Source organism: Manis pentadactyla, chromosome 3 (assembly GCF_030020395.1).
Source record: "Manis pentadactyla isolate mManPen7 chromosome 3, mManPen7.hap1, whole genome shotgun sequence".
In the NCBI taxonomy this organism is placed as follows: domain Eukaryota; kingdom Metazoa; phylum Chordata; class Mammalia; order Pholidota; family Manidae; genus Manis; species Manis pentadactyla.
The window spans coordinates 22,088,067-22,107,065 of NC_080021.1; the positions used below are offsets into that span (position 1 = coordinate 22,088,067).

At 40.8% G+C, this 18,999-nt stretch overlaps 1 protein-coding gene across 1 annotated transcript in view; it reads left to right on the forward strand.

The window, feature by feature from the left end:
• Positions 1-18,999, forward strand: part of SNTB1 (syntrophin beta 1) — a 227,767-nt gene that overhangs the window by 126,925 nt on the left and 81,843 nt on the right. The window contains exon 3 of the mRNA XM_036876299.2: positions 12,655-12,862. Within this exon, the coding sequence (XP_036732194.1) occupies positions 12,655-12,862 (208 nt within the window). The remainder of the gene's footprint in view (positions 1-12,654; positions 12,863-18,999) is intronic.

An 18,999-nucleotide genomic window follows, 5' to 3' on the forward strand; every position in this document is an offset into this window, starting at 1 on the left:
ACAGTGACTTTTTCAAATACAGAAAGAAGTACTAGCTCCAGATTCAGGGCTAGCCTTCTGGAAAATTGTAAAGAAAGTTAAGTGGCCTCTAGCATACCATGAGTTCTCTACACTGTCCCCACTTCTGAACTTGAATAAACATAGGTGTTAAGAAGTATGGATGCTAGGTTCAATAATACTATTCCCTGCAGGTGTGACCTTGGTGAAATCATTTCTCCTCTTGAGAAGTGAGATGTCACCTTTGAAATGAGTGGTTGGATTAAACAACCTCTGAATTCCTTCTAGTTTGCTAATTCTGTCTGTGGTCATTCATTTGATCATATAATTAATTAGGATAATTTTGGCTCCTGCTTTTCCTCTGTGTCTAGTTTTCCTGTGCAAGCCAAAATTGCCTGTGGTTTTTCCACTTTCTGAACCCAGATTCCCTGGCTACTTTAGTCCTTGCATGTGGTAGAAAATCCCTCTTGTCCCATCCAATTTATTGTCTCCTCTTCACCATTCTCCTGGGGCCCTCTTCTCTGCTCAATGGCAGCTGCTAATAATCCTTGTCAAAGGGTATTAATGGCTTAATGGCTTCCCACAGGTAACATGTCTTTATTTATACAGGGGCCCTAGAGACACAATACTTTTGCCCTTATCTTTTGTCCTTTTCTTTTCCTCCCTCCTTGAAAAGAAAGACCTCGTAGAAATTAAAACCAAATGGGAGGACAATATTTTGGTGCTAGTGAAATATTGGTACAATGTGTAAGCAGCTTCCAACTTTCTGGGGTAAATCATTGCTTAAATAATTTATAAATAAGTTGTTGAGAATTTAAGAAAAGATTCTTGGCTTCTAAAACTGATACAACTTATTCTCTCATGTTGGGATTTTCTAATTTTATTTGAAAACATAAAAAAGTGTGTGCTTGTCCCTAGACTGTAATCTTAGTGATTACATGAAGTGTATCTGTGTTGAGTTCCCCTTCTCCTCATGTGCTTAATGCCATGTCTAGTAGGTACAAGGCACTTGGAAAACAATTGACAAGTTACTAAATGAAAAGGCATGTCACAATTTTGTAATGAACCAGAAAAGTAAATCTTATTCTTTTACATGAGACTCTGATATAAATAAGTTAAGTGTCATCTACTTCTATTCTTACCTCTAATTTATAAGCACTTTGAATGAATACTCCTAGTTGCTTTAATTTTGTGTCATCTTTTGTACTTTGCTTTACACATTTGCAAGGTTGCCTGTTTTTACATCCAATCTGGGAAAGCTCACAGGGTCACAAATTGATTACTTTAGTCCAAGACAATTTTATATGGCAAATATAAGATAATCTTATATTGTCTGATTAACATAATGTTAAATAAAATAAATATTTCTGAGATGACCCCCTGTTGCACATCATTCCTGGAAACTAGCCTTCTTACGGGACATTAAAACTTCTTTAACTTTGTTGACTACACCAAGCTTGTGAGTTAGAACTGACACATTTGTACCATTGAATTTAATTCCTTTTTTCAAGACTGAAAGGGTTTACTTCTAGTAAGGGAAAAACAGAAATGTAAAGGGAGGCAGTTACAGAATTTTGACTGAAGTTAGAAAAGGAGCCACCCTTAAAGGAAAAGCTTTTAAGTAGACATAGCCATTCACTTACTTGGCCCAGCAAATACTTAGGTAGTACCCCCCCTCCATGTGTCGGCAATGGGAAAAATATTAAGATAATTCTGGCACATATCATACCCTCAAGGAATTTACAATCTAGATGGGAAGATAAACTATAAAAGGTCAAGCATTGAGAGAAAATTGTCAGATGACCAAAACCAGGACCCTCTCCAAGGGCAAGGTGACTGAGGGCCGTGAACCAGAGCTACACGTCAGACGCTTCCTAGAAATATCCAATAGTGTGAGTGCTCCCAGTTCCCACTCCCATGCCCACGGCAGACGTCAGCATATGATATGCTACTTTTCCTAGTTGAGCCTAGAATTAGGTCTCATACTCCTTTTAAAGACATCATTTCAGGCAATCACTACCAACTAAAACAAACTAAAACTTGTACCGCATCCTAGATAAGTGATTTCCCCAGCCCCACTGAGAAAATGTGGTAACTTATAGTCTGGCTAGCTCTTCTGAAAGAGAGCTACCACCAAGATGAGAATGAATGGGTACTGGGAGAAGAGGACAGGAGGCCTCAAGGACGCTTGGGTCATCCAACCTGGATCATTGGAAACATGCTGATTCCATTACAATAAAATAACCGTAAAGTAAGCAGACTCGAGGAGTAGCTGGTATATGTACATACAAGTTTGATGTTATTACAACACACCTAACTGAAGATGGAGAGATTTACCCAAGCTTGTAATGTGTCTCCCCAAAATGAACCATTTTCAATTTTTTTGTCTTAGTAATTGGCACTGTCATTCATTCACTTGTCTAACTTAGAAACTTAGGCAACATCTTTGACACTCCCCTTCCCCAGCCTTCATAGGTAATCCATCATGAAACCCTAACAGTTTTATTTTCTCTACATCTTTCGAATGCATGTACTTTATGCCATTTCCACCACTAGATATTTCATGGGGCATACTTACACTAAAAATGTAATTGTTGTTTATCTGAAATTCAAATTTAACTGGCATCCTATATTTTTATTTGCTAAACTTGGCATCCTTAGCCGAAAATAATCTAATTCAAAACAAGCAGAAATAGGTCTTCTTACTCCAAATGCTCTGCTCTGGGTTGGACTATGGGGTGGATGGTTTATTTTGTCAGTGTATGGTACTAAGATTCTAGAGACAAATGTACATTTATTTGACCTGCATAGCCTGTATATATAGATGGCTTTAAAAAAATAGCTTGAGGAAGGTCAAACCACAGAATATTTTGTGAGGCATAGATAAAGTGTGTAGTGGAAAAACAAAATGTTTTCTCTAGTTTGACATTAGCTGACTCCTCTTCTAAAACTTTGATAACGGTACATTCCCCTAGGAAAGTCAAAGTGATGAAATTCCTCACATATTTTATAAATTTATGTGTTACTGAAACACTGAAACCTAGCCAACATGAGCAATATTGTCAGGTTCCCTCAGAGCTTAGCAGAATACTATATCATGCATGACCTGTTTTTGAAATGGAATTTTGTGAAAACAGCAGAACACCTTTTCTGGCTTCTTTTCCATTAACTGCTCACACCTGACACATTCCTTAGATGATCTCATTAGTTGCCATCCAACCAGATTCCAAAATCTATACATTCTTAGCTGGGGATTATAGTTTCAGGCAATGGCATCAACTCTGGCTAACAAAGTCAGAGTGCTCACATATTTTCCAAAGAATTTAAAGAGCCAGGCTAAGAAGAAGCTCCACACCCAACCATACTATGAGGGCTGTTCTAGAAAAAACACCAGTTAGGAACCGTCTTGTAGCCCACACCATTGCCTCAGCCTGTGCCAAAGACATTGTGACTGGCCATGCTCTGCCACTACTGCCATTAAGAGCCGGATGCCTCAGCTGCCATACTTGCCAATGGTGGATCCGTACACAGTGCCTGCCTCACGTCGCCTCCTTCAGAATGCATTTTGAATGAGTGGCTCTGGGTCGCAGCAGCAAGGAAGGCTGGGAACTTGAATTCTGGCTTCCACCTTGCAGAAGCTCAACTCGTAATTTGGAACCCTTTCCAAATACAGAGTAAGGGTATTTGAAAGAACAGGAACCAACATAAAAAACATTCTCTACTCTTTTAAGCAATAAACCACCCTTGGCAAACATCCTACTAAATGGGACCTAATGATAAAGATAAAAAGCCTGGTCATCCAATGGACAGCCTCACCCTTCTGTGGCGCCATCTTCTCATTTGTGAAGCAGACACGTTCATACCATTCACCTCAGGATACTGGTGAGGATAAAATGAGAAACGCGAACACATTTGGGGATGAGGTTTACATCCCCTCAGGACAAATATTCCTCCTCATTATGAATATTGTTAGTGCAGATCTTTGTGTCTCTTTCTTTTAAAGTCTCTTAGGTACAACCAATTTGGGGATTTTAAAAATAATCTATTTTTTTCTTTGTTCTTGTTCACATAAGAGTATTTTTTTCCCTAGTGAATTGTTTCACTGATGACATTATTGCAAAAGGTGTGCATTTATTTTCTTAAACTTTTTCCTAATATTTTTGTATTAGATAGCAAAAAAGTATTTAGAAATTGTACAAAAGCAGAAAGGTGGAAATAAAAATACCTCAAATTTCCACTATCTAGAGATAGCTGCTGTTGTGGAAATACCGTGTGTGTCCGTTGGGAAGTATTTCTTTATCAACCATACCAAGCACAGGTTTGTGGAACTGGAAACAACCCTTGGAAGCATGTGGTTAGTGTTCCCCTGAATGTTTTTTGAGGGGTGCAGAGGGGGCTGTTGCAAACCCACAGGCCCCATCCTTCTGAGTATCTTCTTGACTGTCTTTCTTTGGCCTCACACTGGAGGGGAAAGGTCACTTGAAACCTTTGTTGCCAGGTTGCAGTTTTTGTTGTATTTATTAATTTTGTGTTAGGAGACTTCAAGTGTTAGGGGTCAGCCTCATGTTGCCAAGCAGGGTAAGTTGAGAATTCTGAGAACTATTATTTGGCTCAGTGGGAGCCTTTCAGAGAGTGAGAGGGGAAGAAAATTACTCTTTTATTGTAAGGTTTGCCAAATGATCTCTGAGAAGCTATGATATCATTCATATGTTGTGCCAGGCTGGATCGAAACTGCTCATCTTGGCAGACATCTCGAATGTGCATCTCATTCCTCGGGGTTGGTGTGGGCCTTTATCAGAAATAGTTCCATAGGCACTATTTACATAACCGTGGTGGAGTGTGAGAATAAACACAGCTGTGGCATTGCCCTAAATATTTCTATTCAGCAGGGAATTAAAAGAGAACTTTATCGCTGAACTACAGATAAACACAATTCATCAAGCAGTGGTCAGTTCAACTGGGGAACAAAATAGGAGTTATAAAAGACTGGCCAGCTGAAAATAGCTCCAATCAGCCCTCCTGAGTTTATTGCTCTTTTACTCCCTCCCTCCCTCTTTCCTAGTTCTAGAAATGTAGGGCTCATCAGCTAGCAAGAAAGTTGTCTAGATTTTTTTTTTTGCACCAAGAGGCACTTTGGTTTCCTGAGCACAGGCCTGCATGCTTCCAGGTGCTTTTTATATATGTCCCTCATTTCAGAAGGGTTCCCTTTTCCTCTTGGGGTTATAGGATTGAGTGTTGGTGGGAGTAAAATTTTTTTGCCAAGACAACTTTTTAACTCCAGTGTGTTTTGAAATGCAAGTGTGATGGCCACAGTTCTAAGCGATCTGCATCTTAATAGTTACTTTAGGCATCCTGTGTTTCAAGCATGGGTGCAGCCCCTATTCAGCTACGCACATGAAGAGAGTTATACTTTCTAGGACTGCCGTCACAAAGTGCACACAGACTCGAAAGCGTGAAACAACAGAAATTTATCCTCTCAGTTTTGGAGGTCAAAAGTATGAAATCAAGGAGTAGGCAGGGTGGCTTCCTTCTGGAGGCTTTGAGGGAGAGACCATCTCCTACCTCTCTTCAGAAGACAAGAGGCTGCCAAATCCTTGGCATTACTTGGTCTGTGGAGACATTACTTCAATCTCTATGTCCGTCCTACAATGCCTTCTTCTCTGTGTGCCTTTTCTCTCTCTTGTAATGACATTCTCATTGGCCCTAAGACCCACCCTAATCCAGTGGGTAGGTTAATGAGAGAAGAACCTCATTGACATCCTTACTACAATTACTTCTGCAAAGACCCCATTTCCAAGTCAGTCATATTCTGAGGTTCTGGGTAGACACGAATTTGGTAAGGATACTATTCAGCCTCCTATACCTGGTGAGCTGCTTGGGGACAGGGACCATGCATTCTGCTCACCTCTATGGCATCCAACACCAAACCCTGTCTGTGTTCTGAAATTCTCACAAATGCAGCGTTATCTTTGTGTGCATGTGTGAAGAAATCAGTGCATGTTTCCAACTTGTTTTGTAACCCAAGAGATTTCCTGGGATCTGCTGTTTCAAAAGGCGCGCCTTGTCTCTTCACTAATGGTGTAGCTGAGAGAGAGCCAGCTTGCTTACATGTGTCCATAGGTACAAATCATACAAAAGCCTCACACTCACTACTACAAGTCCTTTTCCCAGTTACTGAACCAACAGAAGAGTCTTAAGTGCCAAAATGGTAGCTACTAACATCAGAATTTATAAGTCACAAGGCTCTTTCACAATTGTTATCTCATTCAATGCTCCTATAACCCCATGAAGGTTTTATTATCACCTTCATTATAATGATCATTGTCACTTTCATCATCATCATCCCTATTTTTTTAGGGGATGAAGAAACATAGAAATTAACTCATAGAAATTAAGTGACCTATTTGCAGTGAGTGTATGAGTCAAGACTTTTAGTTGTATTTGACATTAAGCCAGCTCAAACTGACCTAAGCAAAGAGGGGAACATACGGAAGTTCAAGTGAGTGTCAGATACAGTTGGATCCAGACCTCTCAGCTCTCTGCCCTGCTTTCCTCTGTGTTGGCTTCATTTGCAGGCAGACCCTCCCATTGTTGATGGCAAGATGGCCCTCAGTAGCTCCATCATTATATCTGACTCCTCAGTATATATATGAGGAAAAACATCCCCTTAACAATCACTCCTGCAGAAATCCTGGCCCAAATTGGGGCACTCCTCCAACCCTCCAACCCTCCAACCCTCCAACCATGTAGACTGAAAAATAGGGGTAAAGCCTGTTACCAGAAAGGTGGGAATGAAAACGGGGCAGGCAGAACCACAGGTGCCCAAAGAGAATATAGCTTATAAATGACAGGGCCTAGACCTGAGACAAAGTGGTCAACAGCAGGCCAGTCTTCCTGGTCTTCCTCCTTCTCTTCTTTCTCTTCATTCAAATACAGTGAATACAAGATTCAGAAGATACAAAGTTATACAGTGAAAAGTCTCCCTTCCAATCTTGTCTTCCTGTCATTCAGTTTCCCTTCTAACTGAGCCCACCCAGTACACCTCCCAGCATAGTGTCCACATGTACAAGCATTTATGTAGATCATTTCTACATCAGGGACTGGGCACTACACTCACTGCTCTGCCATGTGTTTTTTTCAACATTGTGTCGCAAGCGTTTGCTTCCCTGACCTGAGTGACTTCAACCCCCCAACCACAGTGGCATTTTCACACACCACTTACTTGGATTTCCAGCCTTGGGATTTTCTTATTTGGCTCTTCTTCCTCGCCCTCCTCCTCCATCCCCTGTTCCTACTTCATTTCCTCATCTTCATCTCCTTCCATATGTTTACACATAGAAGTAATTATTGGAGTTGAAACTGCCTTTTAAAAAGTGGGTTATGTGAAATATTTGATCCTACAAAATGATTGTTTGGGGTATGTTTTCTGCAAAATACTTCAGAAAGATAAAACTGCTTCCCACCTTTTTCATTCCCATAGTTGCTGGTTAGTTCAGGCAGTTGAGAAAACCAGGGGATTTCAACCTAGATGTTTGTAGCTTTAGTTGTGGCCACAACTCATCTCAACTTGTGCTCCTGAACATGAGCTATTTTAGGTAGAACAAAGAGTTAGATGGGATAATGGGTGATGTAGTATCAGGTTTGCCTCAAATCTTCCCAAATGTTCCAAAAGACTCATGCAGCTCTCCCCAAAGTTTGTTTTTAATTTTTCCTGGGACTTGCATTTCTCTCCAAATCCAAGAACTCTGAAATAGAGTAGAACTAAGCCCGCTCTGGAGTATTCTCCCTGCCTCATGGGACCACTACAGTTTTTTTGTATGCATGAATTGTCAACTAGAGTGTAAACTAGAATTGATCAGGATCAGCCTGGCATTGTGACATGTCATGCACATGTTAGCTCATTTAGTCTTTGCAATAATCTTGAGAGGCAAGTATGTGGAACCATTTTAAAGGTAAAGAAACTGAGGCTCAGGTGAGGTTAAGTAACCAGTGCCTCACAGCCAACAAGTTTTGGAGTCAACTTGATCCCAAAATCCATGTGCTTAACAACTACTTCCTGGCACATGTGCTTTTAATTGGTGAGAAAAATGGGCTCCTGAAAGAACCACTTCACAGCCAGCCGAGGAATGGAATTTCTTTCTCTATTTCTTCATACTCTATAACATGCATTGCACTGGATCACATTTTGGTGAAATAGCTTAAATCACAAATTAGGACAAAGTGTGTATATTTGAGATTTGTGCCAAGTAATGTGCTAAAGTGTATATGTACATCTATATATATGTAAAATCACTCCTTGACTTTGTCCAGAATCTTGAGTTGTCACTGATAGGTTCTGGGGACTTCAGTTCTACCAGGTACTTGTTTGTTTTACAAAATTGAGCTCATTAGTTTTAAAAGAAAAAGTTTGTACTCTTTTCCCTTCTTCCCCTTTTTGGGGTGAACAAGTGAATGTAAATCACTGAATTCTTTCATTTGTTTGCTGCACAAATAATTGACATCTTTTCTGTGCCAGACCAGCCAATAATCCCTAACCCATCAGCATTTTCGGTGGTTTTATGCTATCCCTTAATGCTGTCAAGAAAGCCTCTTTCTCATTTCTCCTGTTGACATTGACCCCTATTTTGAGTCCACAGTCTGCATCCTTTTATAATCTGGGGGTACAGCTTAGTCAGAAAGAATGGGCTTCTTCATTTTCACCCAGATGTATAAGCTCTTTATAGAATGCCAGTTCACAGCTGCAAACAGTCTTCTTTTACATTGGAACAGACTCTTTCCAGAACCTTACTTAATCCAAATTCTCTCTTTGGTTGATAGTGTTAAGATATGTACCCAAATTCTGATTCTCTGCCTTTCAAGAGAAAGAACCTAATTCTCCTTACCTTAGGTGTACATTGGACTTAGTTACTAGTTTCTAACAAAAAGAATGAATCAGAAGTGATGCTATATGACTTGGGAGACCAGTTCATAAAAGTAATAGTAGTTCCTTCTTACTCTCTGGGGCAAACCAGCTACCATGTCATGAAGTTATTCACACACTCTGGAGAAGCCCATGTCATGGGTTGCTGAGGCCTCCTGCCAACAGCCATGTGAGGGGACAGTCTAAGAATCCTCAGCCCCAGTCATGCCTTCAGATGCCTGTAGCCACGGTTGACATCCTGACTAAAAACTCACAAGACCCTGTGAGCCAGAATCACCAAACTAAGCCATTCCCAAACTGATGACCTACAGGAACTGAAATAACAAATGTTTACACTTTTTAGCTACTTATTTTGGGGGAAATTTGTTACTCGGCAGTGGGTAACTAATACACTCTCCAAGAGCCCTCTTTGGTATTACCTTCTGGTAACAATCACCTGTAAGTGCACCTGTTTTGAGGACTTGAGGTTGGGCTCAGAGAGGCCTGCCATAGTCCTTCGTCTGTATAATTTGTGGAACATTTAAACCATACACCTTCTGCCTTTGGAAATTATTACTCAGTAGGTCTGGGATGGGGTCCAAGCATCTGTATTTAATTAAATGATTTAAAACAAATAAACCAACCAACCTATTCAAGTGTTACTAAAGGGTTGAGAACTTTTACTGCTTTTATTTTTTAACTATAAAAAGCCACAACCCTCCCTGTCTTCTGTGTCCTCTGTGTTCTTTCTTTGAGGCCAAGATCAGTCACCTTTCAGCATGTCCATTCCAGCTCCCTGGGGACCCTGGCTGCAGCCACACCCAGTGCTTTTTCTTATGCACCCACAGAGCAGGTCTTCTCCAGCGTCAGGTGCATCAGGCTTGTCTGGTGACTGCTGAGCCCCACTTCCAGAATTCCTGATTCTCTGGGTCCAGGGCGGGAATTGAGAATTTGAATTTCTCATAAGAATTCGGGGTGTTGCTGCTGGTCTGTGGCTCCCCTTTGAGAACCACCGCCAAAAAGCTCAGCTGCTTGTATTTAAATTTTGCCTCAGAAAGAGTCCAAAGTCCTTCCTGTACTTCAGGCAACAACAAAAAATGCAAAGAAAAAACAAAACATCCATTTTGCCTGAGATAAAATAAATCCGTGGTGCTAAAAATCCTAATAGTGTCTATCTGGGGGGAAAATAGCTGGAAAGGGAGTGTGCCGAGCACTTCAGGGATATTTATAATGTTCTTTTTCTTGATCTCGGTGGTGGTTACACAAATGTATTCCCTTTGCGAAAATACTTTCGAGCTGTGCACAATTTGTGCCCATTTCTGTCTGCGTTATACCTAAGAGTTTCCTTAAAAGTTAATAATAACAATAAATGCTGTCAAAACCTGCGAGAAACAGGCCTCTCTGCCTCATTAGCAGGTACCTCTGCGTACAAGTAGATTTTCCTCTGGGGATATGCTGGCAACCCCACAAAGGAAATAGTCTTTTTTTTCTTTCTTTATTGCTGGCATCATGTGTGCGTGTGTGTGTGTGTGTGTGTGTGTGTGTGTGTGTGTGTGTGTGTGAGAGAGAGAGAGAGAGAGAGAGAGAATACCTGGGGAGTGACTGCTTCCAAGCTACCATTTCTTTAAAAACAAATCCAGGCCTTCAAAAGAAAATACTGTAAATGAAATATTTGCATGTTTTAAATTCTTAGAACAACAGATAGTGTTAGAATATTTTGAAAAGCAACTTGAGCTCTTATGAATGCTTCTTGAGAATCCTAGTTCGTGTTTGGCTGTTCAACTTTGCTGAACAGTGAGAACTTTGAGCGAGACTTACCTCCCATTTCTTTGGAAAGTGCCTAAGAGGCGTGACGATTTTTTTTCTTCTGGGTGAGGACAAATGTGTCCTAACAAATTCCCTCTTTCATCACAGAAAACTTTCAGAGTCTTAGTGAAAATCCTTGTTTTGCAAATTTCTTACCAAAAAAAATGCTAATGTTGCTAACCACCCCCCTCTAGAGACATTCTACCTTCTAACTCATTCCTTTTCTACAATTTTTAAGTTTATGGGTAGAAAAAGTTTACTCACTTTAAAAGGCTTGTTTCAAATGTAAATGAGGCCAGGTTGCATTGGGATTTCTGACTTTCAGGTGATCTGCAAAATTGTTATTTTGAAATTCAGGCGCTAAGGACGCCAGTGGGCATATTTGTTGATGAAGATGGGACTTAAGACAGCTGGAGAACAAAGTGCCGCCCTACTGGGTGTTGTCCAGTCTAAAGGACATTGTAAAAGTATCCAAAGTCTTGGGCTTTTGATCCTAGCCAACATGGGTTTGAATCCTAATATTGCTAATTGTGTGGCGTGAGTAAATCACTTCTTTCTCTCTCCCTCCAAACTGAAGGTTTTTTTCTTGTTAAATGGGATTAATAATAGCAGTCATAGGGATAAGTAAAAATACATATGTAAGTGGTAAATATTCAGTGAATGGTAGCATAATTATTAAGGAATGAATGAAAATAAATGGATTGTTTTATTCAGCTTTGAATTTCCCAATCCCTTTATCTTTAAAATGCAAACATGAATAAGTAAATGATATTTATTTGTATGTATACATTAATTAATAAATGTATTTTTTTTCCTCCCTGCAATAAACACATCTGTCTAAGCATTATAAGTGTGGGGGACAGGTTAATGGTTGCCAGAGATTTGGGATGGTGGTGGAGAGGGGAACACGTGTGATGACCAGGGGTAGTGGAGGGAGAGCTTTGTGGCGATGGAACAGTTCTGTACCTTGACTGTAGTGGTGGTTACAGGAATCTACACATGACAAAATGGCATAGTACCATACACTTACATTGTCCCAATGTCCACTTCTTGGTTTTAAAAATTGTATACAGTAGGGAGAGATTAAAGATGGAGAGTGTATATCAATGCTACCTTAATAAAAAAAAATTGTGTACAGTTCCATAAAATAAAACCATCAGAGAAAACTGGGTAAAGGGTACACCAGACCTCTTACACTATTTTTACAATGCCATGTTAATCTATAAGTTCTTATCTGTAGAGAGCTTCCTCCTTTTACCACAAGTACAGGAGGCAGATCTCTCATGCTGTATCTCAGAGGATCCAGTTGGAGATCTGGCATAAGCACTGGTGTCTGACTTTAAATACGACACTCTTGTACATCTCTCTCCCCACTGTTACTCCTGCCTAGGCCAGTTCACCTCTTCACTACACATGCCCAAGGATGAAGTGGTAACTAATGTATCACCAACAGGATACCTGAGATATGCAAAGTTGGTCATCTTTGATTCTAAAATATTCATAATTAACACTGAGCAGTAGGATTAAGCATGTGTCTAGATATTTCAATCTGCATCCTTCTAGCAGCAGCAAGACTGTGAGTATTTCATTAAAATCTTCTATGGATTGATCGGCAATGCAAATTAGTATCAGCTCCCAGTTGGGAAGTTTTGACCTCATACTACCAATAAGCCAGTCAACTGAATAACAGGGAACCCAGACATCCTTAATTCAGGTGATTTGGTGGTTAGATAACTTATGTCCCCAGCATCTAGACCAGTGCCTGGGCATTTAGTAAATATTTGTGGATGAATGAATGAGAGAATGAGTGAATGATAGGACCATCAAGGTAAACCATGCAAAGCTGACAAAATCTAAAAGGAGGAATGACAATTAGTTCAACTTTGGCCCAGGACTTGACAAAGAATGATCTTCTAGGAAGCATTCTAACCCTTCTCTCTTTGCTTCTCTAGACAGCTTGAAATCCACTCTCCAGATGCTAAGCACACAGTAATCCTAAGGAGCAAGGACTCAGCCACTGCCCAGGCCTGGTTCAGCGCCATCCATTCCAGTGTTAGTGACCTGCTGACCCAAGTGATTGCCGAGGTCAGAGAGCAACTGGGGAAAACAGGCATTGCTGGGAGCCGAGAGGTCAGGCATCTTGGATGGCTTGCAGAAAAGGTAAGTACACTCCCCTGCACCCGCCATAGTCAGTTTTCCCAGAGTTTCCCCAGCACTTGTTGAACCACTTGATCCATAGGCTGATTCTCATCCATCTCCACAGGTTTGCCTTTGTATTAAAACTGGACTGTGTCTTGACTTTGATTCTCCCACATCAGGTTCAATATATGGCCAATTGCAGGTGGTCATAAATTGTCTGTGATGGATGAATGAGTGAGGGAGTGGATGAGTAGTCTGATTCTCACACCTCCATGTGGAGGGCAGGAAACACACCAGTAAGGGATGTACTACTTACTCAGAAAAGCCTTTGCCTTGAGAGATAAAGAAGTTAAAAGTGTTGCTTAAAAAAGTGTTTGTGTGCATTTTCATGGACCTGCTTTTTAATTACGTGGATACATTTACAAATAATAGCAATAATGACAGAAAGGATTTCTTTAGCAACTACTATGTGCTGACTCTTATATTCTTAAGACAGCAGGCCCCAAATGTCATCATATGTGGGCACCTATTATGTGCAAGGGATGGTGCTAGGCAGGAGTGGAAAGAGTATATACAGATGAATAAAGACTTCGTTTCTGTTCTCAGGGAGGGCAGCAGCTGTGGAAAGGACCTGGGTCATTTCTTTTCCCACGTCACACGATCTGTTGAAGATAGTAAAACTCTCTTTGTGGCAATCTCCTGGTAGTTACCACTTCTCTCCTTTTCAAAGTATTTAACTTTTTCCATTGTCCCTACACCTGATTGCTGTCCCTTAAACTTGACCATGAGTGCCCATGAACACTGGGCTTTGGGACAGTGTGACCTCCCAGTGACTCACATTCTAATAGGTGGTAAGTGGGAATGATGACTGTCACAATAACAGCTCTCCTGCCAGTGAACTGTGTTATCTGAGAAGGCCCAGTCAAATGGTGCTTGAAAATAATACTTGAACACAGCATTCAACTGTTCTCCACCATTGTTCTTTGTTTGCACCAGTTCATGCATAATCTCAGCCACAAGGTGCAACCCAAAGTGGGTTGTTTGTTTTGGTATTATCCCATCTCTCACAGATTTCAAAGGACTAAAGGGACAAACGCAAGTGGTGGTGGCACCAAGATCATAATAAACAAAATATACAGGTAGCCTCCCATCACTCTGTGTGTTAGGGTTCTTGATGAAAACAACACTGCACATCTGGACAACACCATTTTAGAATCATATAGTCTCTAACACTTGACTTTTTACTCTCTCTACCTATATGTGTTTTAATTAGGAAAAGGTCTATTAGTCAGGCACCTTTCAGCTGCAATGACAGAAAGCTTGACTTGGCTTTAAGCAAAAAAGGGATGTACTACTTACTGTCCAAGGACTAGCTTCAGGTATGGTAGGATCCAGGGATTAAAATGATATTAGGCCTGCCTTTCCATCTCTTTGTGCCCTGCACACTTCATTGGTTTATACTCAGGCAAGCCATCTTCCTTGGCCAACAGTTCCAGGCTTGTGTGTTCCCTTATAGCCTCTTTGCCCCCATAGTTCCCACAGCATTCCTGAGATTAAGCCTAATTGGATTCACTTTGTTCCTATGTCAGCTGTGGATTGGGCTGAGATCAGCTTTACCCAAGCCGTATGTAAGGAGAGATGAGGAGAGGGGGCTCTCTAATGGAAAATTAGACTACTGGGCAAGAAAAAGACTAAATGAGTTCTAGGGGGAGGGAAGCAAAATCAACAGACTTGTACTACAGAAGGAAAATGGAAGAGGTTACTTGGGATAAAAAACATCCTCACTTGATTAGGATCCTGAGTGGACTTGGAGATGTACTACATATTTCCAGGTCCAGACAGGAGACAGATGGCAACCTCAGAAGCTATGATGGGATAGGATTTAATGCAGGAATAATTTATATGGTTGTGACCAAGGTAAGGGAAACCAGTAAGAGATGGAGAAGCATCTAACAACAGCAAGAGGCCACACAGCCCCTTAACCTGAAATGGCAAGAAAAAGGAGCAGTTGCCTGAAATCACCAAGACTTGTAGTTGTAGAAAAGAGCCACTTGTGAAGAGCTGTGGTCTTTGGGAGAGAAACACAACCCCTACCAGCCCGTCGCCCCTGATCTCCTGCTGGTGTCTCCTGCTGGCTGAGGCTGACTGGAAAGCCAGAGGCAAGGGAGCCCATGGACGCCATCTGCTAATTAAGGTCAGCCTCCCAGGGCACAGACCAGGATAGAGAAGGGTAAAAACTGGCTCTGGGGGGGCAAAGGGAGCTGTCCAGCACACATACTCCTCCACCTTCCAATAACTGAGGTGGTCTCGACTTCCAAAGCTGCTTTTCTCTCATTTCTTTTAACACAAACTTCATTACCATTTCAATGTTGAAAATTAGTACTGTATCATTATTAGTGATATTGGAACTTTTTCAAAATATTTTCTTACTTATAAATTGTCTGCTTATGCCTTTTACTTATTCTGTATTATCAGTAGACACGTTGTTAGGCATTCCAGTGGAGCAGTAATACAGGCTCATAAAAAGCTTTTTGTTTTTAGAATATTATTGTTCTTATAATGTTATTTCAGATAAGCATTACAGATGTTTCTTTAGGTTGTGTTATGTAGTGTATCCATAAGAACAATAACAACTGATCATGGGCAATTATCAAAGCAAGAATGTCTTTTATTGCCTTTATCTTCAAAGCTGCTCAAAAATTACCATAGATCAAGTCCAAAGGAACAAATCCAAGCTGAAATCCTTTCTGATTAAATATTTAATACTGAGTCTTAGTGTGGAGATATATGAATGGTTTTCAGCAAAATATTACAATGAATGGCAAATCCTTAATACTGTGGCTTTCTTATCACAAACATTAGAGAATTCACTTGGTATTTGTAAAGCTATAAAGTGTGATCCTATATATAGTCAGCTGTAATTTACCTTAAATTGATGTCCTTTGTCTTTTCCTATACTGTTAATCTTTGATTTTATGGATTAATAATAGTAGCTCTGGAACTAGATTTGCATATATTAAATTTAATTTCACATTTTTAGAACTGGCATTTATATGAACTAAAACAGTATGAAACAACAACTTCCCTTTTAAAATGCTCTTCAGTGCAAACTTCCTCTATACTACACAGGAGGAAAACTTGATATTAATATTATTTTTACCCATGAGATCACCTGGGGACTGGAAGAATGGCTCCCATGAAATGACTCTCCATTGAATCAATGGAGAGAAGTCATTGCCCTCCAAGAGAGGAGAATGAACATGAGAACAAAGTGGAGGAAGTGGATTAATACAGCTCGTAGAGACCTGAGCACACCAGAGACTGGTCTAAAGTGAGACGAGAGTTCATCCTGGAAGAAGCTGACAAGCAAATCTGGTACCCTGGATGGCAGCCAGTTACGAAAGATCTTGAAAGCCGGACCTATGACTTGAGTTTGATTTGGCAGGCAGTAGGGAACCTTCACATACAAAAATCAGAGAAAAGGGAATTTAGAGGTAATTGTAATGGACTGAATGTTTGTGTTCCCCAAATCCCTATGTTAGAGTCCTAATCCCTCATGGTGGTAACTGAGGTGGGGCCTTTGGGAGGCAATTAGGTTTAGATGGAATCATGAGGGTGGAACACCCATGATGGGGTTCGTCCTCTGATGGGGGATGGAGAGACCAGAGCCCACTCTCTTCACTGTGTGAAGGTACAGCAAGAAGGGAGCTTTCCCAAAGCCAGGCAGAGGGCCCCCACGAGAACCCCATGTTGGCATCCAGATCTTGGACTTCCAGCCCCCAAAACTGTGAGATATAAATGTTTGTTGTTTAAGGCATCCAGTATGTGGCAGCACAAGTTTAAGACAGTGATCTAAACCAACAACCTCTTCTTTTTATAGGTTGAGGAATCTGGAACAAGAATAAAAATTGTTTTCTCTGAAGTGACACTCTAAGTCAAGGAATAATTAGAGAATAGGACAATGCTGTGATATCACTATTGCTTTATTTAAGTTCTAAAAGAATCTCCTATAGCTCATCCTCTGCAATTGGCTTTATCCTTTCCTTTAACTGTGGTAGCCACTTTCTAGACTTCTCTACAGTATCAAGGTCAGCACTGGACATAGCCTTCAAACTGGGCTGTTTTCTTTGACTTCCTGGTCCTGTGAACTGCACCACAGTGACAGGTCCTGTACAGCTCTCTGTGAGTGCCCTCACATGCAGACAGGCCAGGTGTACCAAGGTGAAAGTCTTTTCTATGATCATATTAGTCCCAAACCTTTAATTCCTTGAAAGCTCCAATCTGTTTCAAAAAGGCCCAGAAATGCTAATCTCTACCCTGAAGTCTAAAAAGCATCATGCCTGTAACACATTTTTTCAATCGTCCTTTAGTTAATCTTTTTACAGTTATTATTGAGGTGTTTTCAAAGGTGTGATTTTGGATAAGAGAAAAATTAACTAAGTTCTGACTCTCTTGCTACTCAGAAAAACAATCATGAGCAGGGACACAGCAGAATTGTTGAATTCTGTTTTGTGTTCAGTACGTTGAGTGTTACCTGTGCTTTACCTTGTTATCTCAGTCTGCAAACTATTTTTCATCAGATTAAAAACACAAAAACACAACATAACACAACAAACAAGCGAAAACCCTGTTGGGAGCTCTGAGATGCAAGTTCAGTTCTCAGCTGTCCCCATTTCCACTTCAGATTCTTTCAAAATGGGAACATTTATATAGCTATACCTCCCTAGGGTGTTATTGGAGGACAGAAAAGTTACTAAGTATTCTGTACCAAACCTGTCTCAGGCAATGTTCTGTAAATTATCCCGATTCTATGAGGCAGGGTTGGAGACTCAGTGACTTTTCTAAGATCTCTCCTCCAGTAAGTGGCAGAACCAGAGTTTGGGTCCCTCTTTCTAACCCCAAAGCCCAGAATGTTCCACTAAGCTGAGCTAATAAACAGATGCAGGGAACACGTGTCCATATGAGTGAGACCCTCCCCAGAGCCCAATGTCAGAGCAGCAGCACATACCAAAAGCAGTTTCAGAACTAAAAGATATCAAAATAACTCAAATCCTTTATTTGCCTTTTTGAAAATAAGGGGTGTCTTCATCAGTTTGGGGTGCTATAATGAGGTGCTGTAGACAGATGGTCATCGGCCCCCCTCCTCTGCTCCCTCCTTCTTCCTTCCTGTCTCTCTGACTCTGTCCATCCAGCCGTCTATCTGTCTATCCATCTCTAGCAACATGTTTTTTGTATATCCTCACATAATTCACTAGACCATTATTAATTTTCATCTACAACAACACCAATTTATTCATCTCCCAAAATTCCAGGTGAATATCACCAACCAAATAATGCTATCCTCTAGCTACCTTGCCCAGCTGTGTTAGAGGAATCTCACGTGTAAATGTAAAATAGCCCTGGCCTGAGTAAAACAGGCTGCTGGTAATCAAGATCTTGACAGTGTAATTAGTGGAATGATATTTCTGGAGCTTCTAAATATATCAGCTCAACCATCTGCCTAAAAATCACCTAAGCAATAATTCCCAACCACCTCTTCCAAGGAGAACATAGTCTCTGACCGAGGGAACTCCCATCTGATAAACAGAAATAGAACTGCTCTCCAGGCTACCTCTGCCTTGCATCATCCCTAAAACAAGACTGTTTGTTATGTTGGGAAACACAGACTGTTAATGCAATTAAGTGCTAATAGGCCTGTTGTGTTGCTTTAAAAGGCAGTCATCAAGTTGCTGAGTGAACCACCTCTGAGATGGAGCAAGACTGAGGAAAACCTGGCAACAGCTTGGTTATGTTCCTGTTAGTCTCTGACTACAAGTGTTTAAAAGTAAATGTGCCGGGGTGAGTGTAATTCACATCACCCCCATCTTTCATTCTCTCAAATAAAAATCAGAGATCTAAAATTGGGATGGGCAGGTGGGTGGCAGAGGCAGCCATAATGAAAACATGAAAATATGTCCAGTTTTCTGCATGACTTGACAGTACAATGTAGTAACGTGAGTCATTCTCTCTGAGGTGGAAATGTCAGTGCTTCCCATGTAAGAGAGATGGGGGCATCATGTTTTTTTCTTGGAGGCTGATTCCCACAAATTCATGGTGGCAGCAGTCACTGGTCACACATACTCAGAGTGGGAGGGGGAGGGACACCTCAAGACACACAG